Genomic DNA, 15441 nt, shown 5'->3' on the forward strand with positions numbered 1-15441 from the left:
AATTATCTTTATTAAGTAAACTCTACATTTTCAGTATTGCTTGTATCTGTTCTTTTTTATGTTTTATTATTTTTTACTCTAAATTACAACCTCTTGCAATCAGCACAGTTTATATATATTTATATAACATCTTTTTTTTTGTGTTTTGTTTTCTCAACCAAGCTACACTTTTGAGGAATACAAAAATATCACAGTTACATTTTTCTACTAAATCACTCTTCACCCGTGAGGTCCAGAGCAACAAAAAAAAAGAATAAAACATAAGATGCGTGACTTTGGAACACAGCGAAGTGGCCCCTGAACGTTGGCTCGGGGGGCCCCTGAACGTCGATGGAACAATGAACGACGTCTCTTTTAGAGAAACAGCACCTGGTGGAATCCTTAGGAACCAACAAAACACTTTGAGCAAAGGGAACCCTGTTAGACGAGACCGGGTCGACTCGTCACTGATGCAGACGTTTCTTTAACCACTTAAACATATAATAGGTTACTAGCGTAACCCCGGTTCTATGATATATGTCGCTTCGAGTCTCACAGGCGAGACTCGAAGCGACATATAGAAAATAGAACCTCTAGACTTCAGTGGAAACGGACCAGAGTTGACTCTGTAGTTGGTCTGCTCTTGTCGCCTTCCACACCAAAATCTCTTCGCCCAGAAATAGCCCGATCTACAAGCTCAACGCATAGATCGGCAGATTTCTCTGGCTAATGTTCCTGCCCGGAATAGGCGTCGCTGGGGTTCAAGCGGTCGTTAGCCTCAGCTGGGCCTGTGGGCTGGTATCCAGGTGAGCCTGCTGCCACTCACACTGGAGCGGTGACCCATTCTTACCCAGCCCGGCTCACCAGGGCCTAATGGACACGTTTACACGTCTGAAGAGATATTCAGTTATCTTTCACCTTTGCTGTCGACCAGATAAACCAAAAGAAATGAACAAAAACAAAAAGTATCCACGTTAAGTGTTACTTTTTTTGGTGGAAGTTGATATGAATGAAAGGACTGGACTCTCAAATAGTCAACGCCAGCCAGTGAGTTTTTGGTCCAGTCTGACTCGCTGTGTTCACCGGCCGGTCCGGACCGGTCTAGTCCGGTTCCTGGACCGGCACCTCAAAACGGGCTGAAACAAGGAAAAGAAAAAAGGGAACCAACCACACGACACTCAACACGTTTAATATTCTCTCACTCTTTTTCAGATTCCTCTCGGCATACATGTCATATTCTATACAAAATATAAAAAAAAAAAAAAAAAAGACAAAATAAAAGATAAAACAAAACACTGAAAAATCCTCACCCGTACTTAGGTCATCATCGTTTGTCATATTAAACTTCAGTTGTTTTTTTTAATATATATATATATAATTTCAACAAACTGTTTTTTTTTCCTTTTTGTTTTTTCTTTAAACACTGTCAGAATAGCTAAAATGTAGATCTGTAGTGACACGTTTCTTTTTGGGGAACGGGGGGTCTCGGCGTCCCCCAGCACCCCCTAGAGGAATGTTGCAGTAATGAAACTGACTCACTCAGTGGTTTCATTTAAAAAAAAGAAAGAAAAAAAAAGAACCAACTTGTCACAAATGTCAAAATGAAAACTTAACAGAGAGAGAGAATGAAAAAGAATACGATTCAACCACTTAAGCCCTATTTTCAAAAAGATTCAAAACCCTTCCCGAGAACCGCCGAACTATAAGCTCACAACATGTCGCGTCGCGACGTGTTGTGAGCTTGTAGATCGGCTGTTTTCGGGAATAAGTCGTAATCTTTCCGCACATGACAAAGCCCAAAACCGGGACGCCAAGGGGTTGAAGTGGTTACGGATAATAATAATAATAACAGATTTACACATAAACATAATGAACTATAATAAATGTAGGGGGGAAGGATGATGTTCAGTCAAAAAAGAACAGAGTCTAGAGGAGGTGGTTTCCGTTTCCGTCGTCTCCTCCACGCTCCGCGTGAACACACACACGCACACACACACACACACACACACAAACACCGATGACAATAAAAACAACGTCTTTCAGGGGGTTCGGGGTACATGGTGGGTTGATTGTGCTGCCTGTGTGCTACTTGCGTGTGTGCATGTTTGCGTGTGTGCGTGTGTGTGTGTGTGTGTGTGTGTGTGTGTGTGTGTGTGTGTGTGTGTGTGTGTGTGTGTGCGTGCGAGGAAGGGTCCATGGGTCGCTCTGGTCTGGGAGGGGGGGGGCGAATGGCGGTGATAATGGTGATGCTGAGGTCGCCGACACACAGAGCTTATATTTTAGAATCGGAGAGAGAGAGAGAGAGAGAGAGAGAATCAGTCTGGGGGGGCTTTTTTACGCGGCCGCGATGCCGCGGAGCACCGACCGATATCCCTCCGCTATACCCCCCACCCCCCCTCTCCCCCCCTCAGCTCGCTCCTATAGCACACACACCCCTCTCAGCCCGGCCCCAGTGCCAGGCACAGTCATGGGGAGAAGGTGGCCATCTCCAGGGAGATCCGCTGCCACAGCTCCTTGGTCTGTTTGCCCCGCTTGAGGTTCTGCAGCACGTCGTTGAACTGCATCATGCCCACGGGGGTCAGGCAGAAGGCCCCCCGCGCGCTGCGGATGATGTTGACGAAGTCGTCGTAGTCGGCGGGCGTCAGGTGGATCAGTCGGTGGTGGATGTACTGCAGGGAGAGAGGAGAGGGGAGGGCAGAGAGACAAGACTGGGTGAGCTGTCGTGAATCTCATTATGAACAGATCTGGCAACTAGCTTTAATCCATTAAGACCGGGAACGCATATGTCTGTGTCATTTTAAGATTTCTTTGGCTATTCAAAAATAGCAGATATACAAGCTCATAGCGCGGTACCGTTTTTTTTTTAATTGAATAATTGCAGAAAGAGGATAGACAAACGGAGACGGGGAGAGAAAGGAAGCGCCAGTCGAAAAAAAGGTCATGCTGAAAACAGCTGATGTACAAGCTCTCAACGCATTGCAGACACGTTGCAGAATATGTTGCGAGCTTGTACGTCGGCTATTCTTTTGCTGTGCGACACAGTCCTACGACGAAACAAAGTACGTTAGGCTTGAGAGTGTTCACAGAGTGTGGTGGAAGGTCAAAAGGTCATCGAGGGGGGGTATCAGCAGCGCATGACAGAGCGTCAGGCATGCAGATGGACCCTAACCCTGCACACACCAGCGCATTCCTAATTACTCTGGCCATTAAAAAGGACCACTTCACCCATTTTCAACCCCATCTTCATATAATTGGTCCTCACTAAATATAATGCTCATTATAAGATGGCATAATTTGTGTCAACTCACTCTGTGTCTAATTGCTGGGCTTTGGACCGTACAGAAACCTGCCTACCAGTGACATCGTTGATGGGGATTACAAGCTAATGTTAAAAATAACAATACGTTTGAAATCTCGTTTGAAATGACCGAACCTGCCTACCGATGCAGTCACTGGTAGGTAGGTTTTTGAACTGTTCACAGCCCTCCTCTGAGGCAGAGTGAGTAGAAAGAAAATTATGAGTATTAATGAGGACCAATTAAATCTGTGGGTGGTACTCTTATTAACCCATTAAGACATGAGGTTTCGATTCTGCAAAGTGTCTTCTAAATCCTAAACGGTTTTCTGAAAAACGTATGTTTCTATATCAGTGGTTTTCAGAAAAACTTATGTTTCTATATCAGTGGTTTTCAAACTTTTTCATGTCAAGGACCCCCAAAATTATTATATGTATTTGGCCGCCGGCCCCCATCTCAAAATATTTTGTTCCAGGGACCCCCAGTAGCAAATACTTGAGATAAAAATGTTTGCTTTAAAATAATACATATTCACAGAATTGCACGCATTTTCTCGATTTCTCAAAAATAGCAGATCTACAAGCTCGTAGTGCGGCACTCAGTGCCGCGCTACGAGCTTGTATATCTGCTATTTTTGAATAGCCAAAGTGTAAAATAATGCTTTTTAGCTCAAATCAAAAAAGATGCGACACAGATGCGTCCCAGGTCTTAATGGGTTAATAACGGATGTCAATTAAAAATGTATGACAGCCGGATTATGCATGATTATTACAAGACAGGGAATAAAATATACACTATATACACCTTTTTAGTTTTCATTTTATTTTAATCAGGGGGCGGACGAAGGGAATTCAACACCTTTTAAACCAAGGTTCAGAAAACCTTCAAAACGAGTTTATAGAGAGTTGTAGCTGACATGAAGTTTTCTAGGAGTTTGTTCCAGATATGAGGAGCATAAAAACTGAACGTTGCTTCTCCGAGTTTAGTTCTCATTCTGGGATCAGAAAGCAGAACTTCTTCCCAGATGGATGGTTCATGATGTACTGTAAGCTCAAGATTTATAAACCAAACCAACAGTAATGTTTTGAAATCAATTATTTGACACACAGGGAGCCAGAGTAAAGATCTAAGAACTGCAGTGATACGCTCCACTTTCTAGGTATTAGTAAGGACTCGAGCACTCAGCGTTCTGAGTCAACTGCAGTCGTCTGATACATTTTTCAAGTCTACTGAACTCAAGTAGACTGAAGATGAATGCATGGCCACATTTTTCTAAATCTTGCTGAAAACTTTCGAAAAACCTGTCACTGATCTGCAGCTACTCAATATGTAGTGTATATATATTCAATAGTTGTGATATATGTATATATCGCAATATGTATCATATCGCAATATATTGCAATATGTATCGTATCGCAATATATCTTATATCGCAATATATCGCAATAATATCGTAATATATGGCAATATGTATCGTATCGCAATATATCGTGATATAATCGTATCGTGACCCAAGTATCGTGATACGTATCGTATCGTGAGATTCTTGCCAATACCCATCCCTAAAAGTCACAGAAATAGTACTATGATTAGCCCTAACTCCATTTTCAAAAGAGATTCAGCAATAAGATTCTAGATAGAGACACCTTAACTCTTTCATTGCCACACTTATTTCTGTGTCGTCCCAGTGCGACACTGTGTCGTCCCAGTGCCAGGAAAAAGGTGAATTTTTCCTCCGTTTGTTTTTTAACATTGAAGTGAATGGAGCAGCAATTTTTTGGATAGCGTTATCTCCTAGTTCCTTTGAGATAAACAAAAAAAAAACAAGACCAAAAAGAAAATGTATTAAAAAATAATAATAATAATATTTTTCCAATAATATTCCAGTATCATGCAGCATGGATCATTCAGTGGTAAACCATGGATTTTAGCCCCTCTTTTCTATTCATGTGGGTATTATCTCTTTTTCCCCACGTGGAAGACTGCACAGGCCTATACAGCATGTGTACACTGTGTAGCTAAGAAGAGCTTCACTTGTGCCTTGAGGACAAATAGCTATTATTAATAAGAGTATGAATGTAGTGGGTGAATTAACATGTGTGATGAAACCTTAGTTAAAGTGTAATCATTCTAAAAGATATGCAGGCTTTCCCTGGTGACACGGACTGTAAAATTAATATATGACATTATGTTCATGTCACTGAGTTAAGTGCTTTCTTAAAGCCTATATCTTTCGTTGACAGGAGCCCTCCAGGGCTCCATAACAGGCCCCCTTCTTCTTTCAATCTAATTTTTGGTTATGTTTTTTATGTGGTTAATGCATATGTCAGAAGCCTTGTATTTCCATATTTCAACTTGGTTTATGTTTATTATTATATTAATGCCCTAGTTCATCGTGCAACAGTGTCGCACAGGAGTAACGAAAATACCCGATCTACAAGCTCACCACGTGTCGCCATGCACCACGTTGCAGGGACGGGACATGATGAAAATGTCCAGTCACGATTATTGTGGCCAAAATTATTAATCGATAACATTGATTAACGATAGATAATCAAAATATGCTTAAAATTCTTACATTTCCACTTTTGGTAACCACTTGCACCCCAGCATCCATATTCTGAGTGGAATATTAGCCAAAAATTGCAGATCTACAAGCCCACAACACGACGCAACGACACACCTTGTGGGCTTGTAGATCTGCTAATTTTGGCGAAGCGATTTGGTATATACGGATAAGATACGCGAGCGTTTAAAAAAAATCACAATAAACGATAACGATTATCAATCAAATACCAGATCAATTGCTCCAGCCACTGAGGAGAACCGGGCAGAACACATTTTGGGCTCACCACCACAGAGCTTTGTAGAATTATTGGAGGATTAAGGCATAAGGCTCATTAGCCAGGGATCCTTTTAAGCATGTCAAGAAGACCATCTGCTTACAATGGGTTGCGATGTGACTCATGGTAAGCTTGTAGAAGGTTTGAGAAATCACTGATCTACATGTATTGCCAGTAAACACTGCAGCAGCTGCCACATGTCTCTGTGGAGTCAGTGTGGCATGACGGTGCTCAGGTGATCACACAGGATAACATGGTTGTTGTTGATGCATATCTTTGACAGAGTTTGCTGTGCAACACACACTGCTCTGGTTTGAACCTCCAGCAGTCTTATCGATGGTGTCAGAGTTGTGATCATGGAGATGTCGACCTTCTTTGTCGCTTCACCTTTTTTTCATTTTTGGCCTTATGTTGATAAATGGTAAATAAAAGGTAAATGATCACTTTTATAGCGCCTTTATCCAGTGGTGTAAAGTAACTAAGTACATTTACTCAAGTACTGTACTTAAGTGCAGTTTTGAGGTGTTTTTACTTTACTGGAGTATTTCAAATTTTCAGAACTTTTACTCCACTACATCTCAGAGGCAAATATTGTACTTTTACTCCACTACAATTATTTGAAAACTTGAGTTATTAGTTACTTTGTAGATTTGTATTATTATTACAAAACATACCCAGCCCTATATATATTTCGGCCATTTGAAAATAGCAGATCTACAAGCTCACAATGCGTCGCGATGCGACACATTGTGAGCTTGTAGATCTGCTATTTTCAAAATATTTCTTTTTTTTTAAACTTGTGAAACAGGACATTTTTATGCCAATACTTTTGTACTTTTACTCAAGTACATTTTGAATTCCGGACTTTTCCTTGTAATGGAGTATTCCTACCGACATTTTGTCAATAACCCAGGGGAAGCAAGCAGCCTCCTCTACCCCCTGAGCCACTGTGACCCCGATATCTGATGTTTGCTAAGCTTCTAAAGCAACATTATGCGTAGTTCTGTGGTGAATGAATGTGTGCCTTACACTCTACAGCCTACCTCACATAGAGACACCTACATGTGCTCAAAACATACCATTGAATCTGTATGTGACTCTTGTCATACTCAAGTGGAACCGCATCAATGTTTATTGAATGTTTTTATATAATATTCACATCGAGGGAAATTGTCTTTGCTCGCCAATAGTTTACACGTTAAATTGGTTGTTTTATCATTCAGCCATCGATTGAGAAAGCCTCCATACATTAAGGAGAGAACTTAAATCAATCAAACCCCAGTGTCTTTGGTGTGATTTGGTGTGTTGCGTTAATGTGCATTTATTGATGTATCAGCCCAGGAAACTGCATATCGTCACTGTCGGCTGGAAAGCTTGTATGTCCAAAGACCTGTGGGACGATAATCGTTATCGTTTATTGTGATTTTTTTTAAACGCTCGCGTATCTTATCCGTATATACCAAATCAATCAAATACCAGATCAATTGCTCCAGCCACTGCGACGAACTGCCTTCCGGGTTGCCAGATCATGTGCGCATATCCCCCCACGGGTATGGACTAGTACATTATAATTGCCCTCTATAACTAAAATTGAAAATTAAAAACACCTTAAATATTTTATTAATTTTATATCTTTCGCTCAATAGGGACAACTCCCATGACAAGTTGATGATGTCATTTGTCCATGTGTGGTTCAGCCCTATGGACTGTATGGAATGCATGTGCTAATAACAAATATTCAAAATGTTGTTTTGATGCTCATATTAACCCTGAGGAAGTATTAAATTGTTTTTATTAGCACATACATTCCATAGGGCTGGACCACACATGGACAAATTACATCATCAACCTGGGACGGGAGCGGTCCCTATTGAGTGAAAGATGAACTATTTGTAAAATAAATAAAATATTAAAGATGTTTTTAATTTAAAAAATGACGGGTTACCTGTAGGTACGCTTGTTGGCATCGCTGCACCAGCTGGTGGAAGGCGGGCGTACGGAGGTGGGCGTGTATGTGGGCGGGGTTTAGCCTCTGCAGGGCGTCCATGATGATCTCCTGCAGAACGAAGGGGCTCAGCACGCCCTTGGCGGCGCCGACGCAGAACTGGTACACGTAGTTCACTCCTGAAGAGGACGGGCAAAGGTACACAGATTATTAGACATGATTGTCACAGAGCAGCCCGTGCCCTATAGACATTATCAGTTGTACATACTGTATGCATTCATTGTTGAAGTACTGTAAATATTTTAAACATGCTTATTTATTGAAATTGTGGAATGGTCAATTGGTTGTAGGTCGTCCTGTGCCTCCTCTGCAGTGCTGGCAATCCTGTTAATTGGAAAGTGCCAAGTACTGTAGAGGAGGAGGGGTGTTTGGTTTCATGGGTTAAGGTAAATGTTGGTTTTGAGTGTCTTGTGAATGTATGGGTACCCAGATAGGAATATGATTTTGATGGTAAAGGATTAGTTAATTGTGTAAAATAACTGTGTGTGTGTGTGTGCCGTGTATGCGCGTCTTGTTTTCATAAACCTGGTTCCTTATTTCTCTCGCAGAATCTGGCAACACTGCTAGTGGCTCCCCATTCTCTTAGACCTGGTTCCTTATTTCTCTCGCAGAATCTGGCAACACTGCTAGTGGCTCCCCATTGGCTTAAAGGACAGCCAATGATCGAAAACATGTCGAGAATATGTTGAGCACATGATGACTAGTTGGTCAGTCTCTTCAGAGACCAGCTTGCAACCAGCATTCCTGGACTGGTCCAATTTTTGAAGCCTTGGCCGTTGGAGCCTTTTCACACGTGGTGTCAGAAGAAAGAGAAAAGGGACAGTCCACAGTGCATCCAAAGAAAACAACAGCAGCGGCAAGCAGAGCCTTGGAGGAAGAGGGGCCCACACAGGGGCAGAGGAAAGTGTCCAGCAGTGAGCACCATCTCTTCCCAGGAGGCAACTTGTTCCAACCCGGCCAGAACGTTCCAATCCTGCATGCAGTTCCGGATGGTGAAGGAGAGGGAGCCGGTGAAGGAGCGACTGGAGCAGAAGCTCAGCGTCCTAAGCCATCACATCACCAGGCTCCAGTTCAACAGTAAGGCAGCAGGGGCGCAGCAGAGGGCGCCTGCTGGGGGGGCGGCGAGGACGTTCGTGGCAGCGACAGGTCGGCAGCGGGGATGGCAGCAGCACCGGTGCCAAAAGGAGAAACCAAGCCGGTGGGTGGAAAGACGGCTACACCCAGCTTTCCAGAATCACAATTGTGGTTCTTGCAATGCATCCATTAAACTTTGCGGTCCATTCAACTGTCAGAACTGTACAGTGGACTCTTCCTCTCCTGGATGCCACGGGGGCGTCTTCAGAAGGGGGGGGGGGGGGGAATGTCACGGGCCCTATAGACATTATCATTTGTCCATAATATCGTTGCTGTCCGGCAGAAACCAGCTAACTCCATTTTTCCGCATTAAATTTTTTTTCCATAAATCAGTGCTATTGAACTCCCTTTACGTATCTCGTAACTCCATTGGATCATCAAAGTTTCTGCATCAAACCAGCTAGGTCCAACAAAGGGGGGTGGAGTTAGCTGGTTAAGCTGACTCCAGGCTCCACCCCCTTTTGACCTCCAACCTCATTGTGAGCTTGGAGGTCCATTCAGCTGTTCTTATCAATGATGAACAAAACCTCCTAACTCCACTTTTTGTTTAGTTTTTGTCATTTCCTGAAAAATGAACATTTTGGAGTTAGCTGGTTTCTGCCAGACAGCAGAGATATGCATTAATTGTTGAAGTACTGCAAATATTTTAAACATGCTTATTTATTGAAATTGCGGAATGGTCAATTGATTGTAGGTCGCCTGTGCCTCCTCCTCTGCAGTGCTGGCAATCATGTTAATGGGAAGGTGCCAAGTACTGTGGAGGAGGAGGGGTGTTTGGTTTCATGGGTTAAGGTAATTGGTTTTGAGTGTCTTGTGAATGTATGGGTACCCAGAGAGGAATATGCTTTTGAATTGTGTAAAATAAGTCATGGGCCTTAGTTAGCCATATTTGAGTTAAAGAGTTGCCAATTACTAATTGTTAATGGTTTGTCCCACCTGTTATAAAATGGAGGCTCCAGGTGCAAAGTTTTAGCTTGTTTAAACAGTGTCTCAAGTTCTTGGTTTATTGTGTTTCTTTAGTTTAGCTTTTCAGGTGTTAATTTCTTATTGTTGGCCAGTTTCTTTGTTTGTCAAGTTATCATTGCACTGCCTTTTATTGGTGTAAGGTAAATCAATATAAAAAACCTGCATTCCTTGACTGGTCCAATTTTTGGGAGCCTTGGCCGTTCGAGCCTGTTCACAATGATACTCTACCATCCTGTCTGCAAGGTCTATTTCGATTCACAGGGTACAAGTTACAGATCTTATGCACGAAGCATGTATGTCTGCAAAGTCTATTTACTGGTTCTGAAATTACATATTCTAGCTTCTCTACACTGGCTGCTAATTTATTTTAGAATTGATTTAGAAATATTACTCATTACATTCAAGGCCAGGTCGGGTGTTGCTCCGAGCTACATTTCTGATTTACTCTCCCACTATGAGCAAACGCACAGCCTGAGATCCGCAGGCAAAGCTCTGCTGTGTGTCGTAAGTCCAGGGTAAAGACAAAAGACAGTTTTTTATTTTTTCAATCAGAGTGAGGCTGCACCATTACATCAAACCGTTACCTTCATCGCAATGTCAATATGCACAATATACGTATCACAAAAGACCAGTGGTGGAAAAAGTACTCAAATGTTTTACAAAAGTAAAACTAGGCCTACTAAAATGTTAGAAAATAGCCGATCTACAAGCTCTCAACACGTCGCGATGCGACGCGTTGTGAGCTTGTAGATCGGCTATTTTCAAATAGCCTATGAATAAAATAGGGCTGAAGTGGTTAATGTATGTTCTACTTCATTCCTACTGACCGCCAGAGGCAGTGTTTTCAACACCTGGATATCATCGCGCGCTCGCGCATAGGTCGAATATTAATACCAACAAAGTCACTCGTGACCTGTGTGCACGCACGCCACCTATATAGGTGCGGGGCGCACAGCGTTCATCCTCTTTCATCTTTTCGCCTCCAGAGCGTTAGGTCGATACTTGCAGCTGCGCGTGAAGTTTCGTAACCAACACGGTTGGGGCTACGGACTGCGGTCCGTCCTCCAGAGACTGCGTAGCCTGCTACCATGGAATTACGTTACCCCGTTTATAGGGGCTGTCGGAAAGGAACAAGGAAGGAGAGAAAAAAAAAAAAGAAAAAAGAACGCATGCGACGGTGAACGGAGTTAGCGGTTGCTTGCTAGCATTGGAGCTAACGACAATAACACCGTTAACTTTCCCCGCTCCACCGTTGTTGTTGAACCTGGCACGGATAACTATGGAGCCATAGTTGTACATTGGCGACGGTGAGTGCATGTGTTGTGCTGTTTACAGACAAATAAAGTAAAAGAGGGGAAAGTATTCAGCGTTGAGGATGTATCCCATTCTGCCGCTTTGAGAAGACCGTCTCTCGCCTCGATGACACGACGGCGGTGGAGCCAGATTGACTGGTTAATGTGTCTCATAGAAGGTGTTCTTTCGCCTCGAGGAGACGACCAAAGCGTTAATGAGCGCAGTGGCAGATAACTGGGCTCCATTAAAGTACAAATACCTAAGCGAAATTGAACTTAAGTACAGAACTGAGTACATGTACTTAGTTACTTTACACCACTGTATGAGCGGCGCTCTTCTGTGAATGTTTTTGCTGAAAGTGGTTCTCACTTTGACGCAGACATATGGCGCTTGTTAGCTTGATTGCTATCCAATGGCTCAGTCAGTACACTGTCTACCTGTGAGCTTGTAGATCTGCTATTTTTGAATAGCCCAAAGTGTAAAATAATGCTTTTTAGCTCAAATCTAAAAATGACACAGTTCCAGGTCTTAATGGGATAAAAGAGGTCTCGCTGATCAATGACAGCTGACTTAAGCAGCATATATGCCAATACTGCCACTGTGTGTGCTTAACCTCACAGTTTGAGTGTGTATCATAGCTTGAGTGGGACTCGCTGCTGCTATTCAGGTTATACTGCTTTGTGCTTGGTAGTAAAATGGAATTATAATACTGGTATGGTTCAAGTGTGTCTTGCCTTGCCATCACTTGGTTATCATACTGTGGGTACTTGACACATGATTTGACACTGTGGCTTGAGTGGTTGTCGCTCCTTGCTACGACGAAGTTACATATTAGTAACATTGTACTCTGGGTACTGATAATCAATAAGCTTTGTTTATTGGCAATGGATCCCCATTAGCTGCGGCAAAAGGGAAACCAGCAGCTATTCTTCCTGGGGTCCAAGACAACATTAATTAACATTAATGTTAATTGTGTTGTGTCCAAGACACAATACATTAACAAGTACATATGTACTTGACGCTGTAGCTTGAACGATTCTCACTCTGTTGCTATGGCTACGTTACCAATAGCACAAGTGTATCTCACTCTGCTGCTGTTACCCACTAATACTGTGTGTACCTGGTACTCACTACTGCTATTCAACATATGCAGTATACTGTGAATACTGATGTCATAGCTTGAGGGTATGTCGCTCTGCTGCTATCCAGATAATACTATGTGCTTGGTAGTGAAATATTCTTAAAGAATTCTATATGACGATAGAAGTGTGTTTCGCTTTGCCACTTCTTGACTATCATACTGTGTCCTTGACACTGTAGCCTGAATGATTCTCGCTTTTGCTACGGCTACATCATCAGTAGTATTGAGTGTCTCACTCTGTTGCTGTTGCCCATGGATTATTGCAACAATTGCTGGTCCCAGAAGGGAAGGTCCATTACTTGTGCCGGTCATGTCCTGACTATGGTGCCTGACACAGGCTATGGCTGTGAATGTTTGGCTAATTGCAGCGGCATACTGCTGGCAGAAAGGCCGACTGGGTTGGCCAGGTTGGGGCGGATTTGCCTCCCACAGGGATGCTAGCATTGAGCCCTCTGGATGCTTTCTCAGCTAGAGGAATTGTCAGGATGACGAACTCTTGGCCACTGAATTGAAAGCAGTACATGGAAGTACAAATTCACAATACAAGGTCTACTAAATTGGGAAACTCATGAAGCACTGAGCTTGTTTAAGATGAGATCCCCATGCACACAAATCATGATGAGGCTGGACAGGAAAAAAGAAACAAGAAATAATGACTGACAGTCATGTTATACCAGCTGCATGCTGTATTTTGCACTGGTAAGTGCCACTGCGGCGTGCCCCCCAATGGAATATAGCCTACTTCCCCTAGCATTGGGAGTGTGTCTCGCTCCGCTGCTGCTGGTCGCTCCACTACTGCTTGTCACTGGACGAAAGAAGGGAAAAGGATTAGCGTTGAGAGTGCATCTCGCTCTGCCGCTTTGAGAAACCATGGCGGGCGGCCCACCGCCATATGGCGTAAGCATTAGGAGTGTGTCTCGCTCCGCTACTGCTTGTCGCTGGACGAAAGGAGTGTAAAGTATTAGCGTTGAGAGTGTGTCTCGCTCTGCCGCTTTTGGAGGGACCACGCCACTGCGGCGTGCGCCCACTGGAATATACCGCTGGCATTGGGAGTGTGTCTCGCTCCGCTGCTGCTGGTCGCTGGCCAGAGGAAAGAAAAAGGAGGGGAACCACGTGCGGCCCACCGTAACGTAGCTTCAGCATAGTAAGTGTGTCCCACTCCGCTATTGCTTGTCGCTGGACGAAGGAAAAAAAAGGGGTCAGCGTTGAGAATGTATCCCATTCTGCCGCTTTGAGGAACCACGTGCGGACCACCGCAACATAGCTTCAGCATAATAAGTGTGTCCCACTCCGCTACTGCTTGTCGCTGGACGAAAGCGTTGAGAGTACATAGCCCAGCTGGCCATATAACGGCTTGGCCTAGATGGATGCGTCCAACAACTATCGTCGTTGTACACCCTCGGTGCCGTACATCATGAGATTTGGCATGTGGGCCAGTTCCAGAACCTCTTACCAAGGGCTTGTCAGCCATGGGGAGTACAGCCCAATATTGCCTATACCTAAGGCTAGTGGTTGATGCCAACATTGCTTACTTTACTTACATTACCTTACTGTAAGTCGATCCGGATTAAGAGCGCCTGCTAAACGCCTTAACTGTAAACTGGAATGTGACGTATTGGACATTCCCTTGACTACCTCGCCCTGGCCCTCCGGCATGCGAGTGTTGATGCGCAGACACAGCGCCTATCCAGCGCCTATCCAGCGCCTATCCAGCGCCTATCCAGCGCCTATACAGCGCCTATCATTCTAGGCGTTTGCTTGCATGATTAGAGAATTGGCACTGTTTACTTTGGTAATGAGCCAGAGCCTCTGGGTGTCCCGGGTTCGACGCCAGGCCAGAAGTGGGTCGATGTGTGTCCCTGTCTGAGCCCCTAATTGCCCCATGAGCGCCGGAGAATGGCGGCTCACTGCTCCTAGTAGTTCTAGGATGGGTAAATAATTACAGTGGACAAATTTCACGCATGTACAAATGGGCATATATATTTGTGGCTTGGGCCTCAAACCCCAAGACTGCAACAGAATGGTGAGGGTCTCCAGCCAGTGTCGCTAATGCACTGGACCTGCGTGCAGTCCACCTGGCCCTCAGGATGTTTATGCCGTGTTCAATAACACAATATGTCAACAGTCTGCCTTCTGGGGCGCTTGACCCAGTCAGTCTCTGCAGGAGGCTAGGAAGCTCCTTTCGTGGACCTTGCCTCATCTTGCAAATTTCATAGCAATACGCTTGTTGGGTGTACAGTCCAGGCTGCGGACTTGTTTCCCACTGGAAGCCTCTTGGATCCGATAGCAGTTCGGATCACGTGCATAGGTATGGCAGAGCGGTAGTACCGTTAGCCTTGAGGGCATAACGCGTTGTTGACTGTCGGTCTCCCTTCCGGGACAGACCAGTCCGTTAGGGCACGATGCTCTGGCCTACTGCAGCTTCTCAATGAAGTGCCTTGGCCTCTCCACAGAGACAAGATCTCCTGTCACAGTTAGGGGGGGAGGTGCATGTGGCATCCTCACTCCTAACCTTCGGCTGCGTCATTGACCACTGAAATTCAATACTATTGTCCGAAAATTACTGGATTTTTGTGCATCGTACACCAGGGCGTTGCACGCCAGCGAGTGTAGACTGTGCTCTAGTCGGGACAAGGGCCACTGCATAGGTTGGAGCGTTGCTCTGTGCTTATGCTGCCCTAGATATCTGCGGATGATGTTAGATAGAGGGTTCAGCCTCTCTACCATTGAGATGCTCTCCGCGTGGGGCCCCCACAGGTTGCATGGGTGCCTTCATGATGCTTG

General features: G+C 44.2%; 1 protein-coding gene across 4 annotated transcripts in view; it reads right to left on the minus strand.

Moving 5' to 3' along the window:
* Positions 1–1147: 1147 nt before the first annotated feature.
* Positions 1148–15441, minus strand: part of zswim8 (zinc finger, SWIM-type containing 8) — a 117464-nt gene continuing 103170 nt past the window's right edge. For all 4 annotated transcript variants that reach the window (XM_080450434.1, XM_080450433.1, XM_080450431.1 and 1 more), the window contains exons 30-31: positions 8064–8242; positions 1148–2648 (exon numbers count right to left, since the gene is read on the minus strand). In XM_080450434.1, the coding sequence (XP_080306560.1) occupies positions 2445–2648; positions 8064–8242 (383 nt within the window). In that variant the 3' untranslated portion in view covers positions 1148–2444. The remainder of the gene's footprint in view (positions 2649–8063; positions 8243–15441) is intronic.

Source organism: Gymnoscopelus braueri (assembly GCF_963280865.1).
Source record: "Gymnoscopelus braueri genome assembly, chromosome: 14".
Lineage (NCBI taxonomy): Eukaryota > Metazoa > Chordata > Actinopteri > Myctophiformes > Myctophidae > Gymnoscopelus > Gymnoscopelus braueri.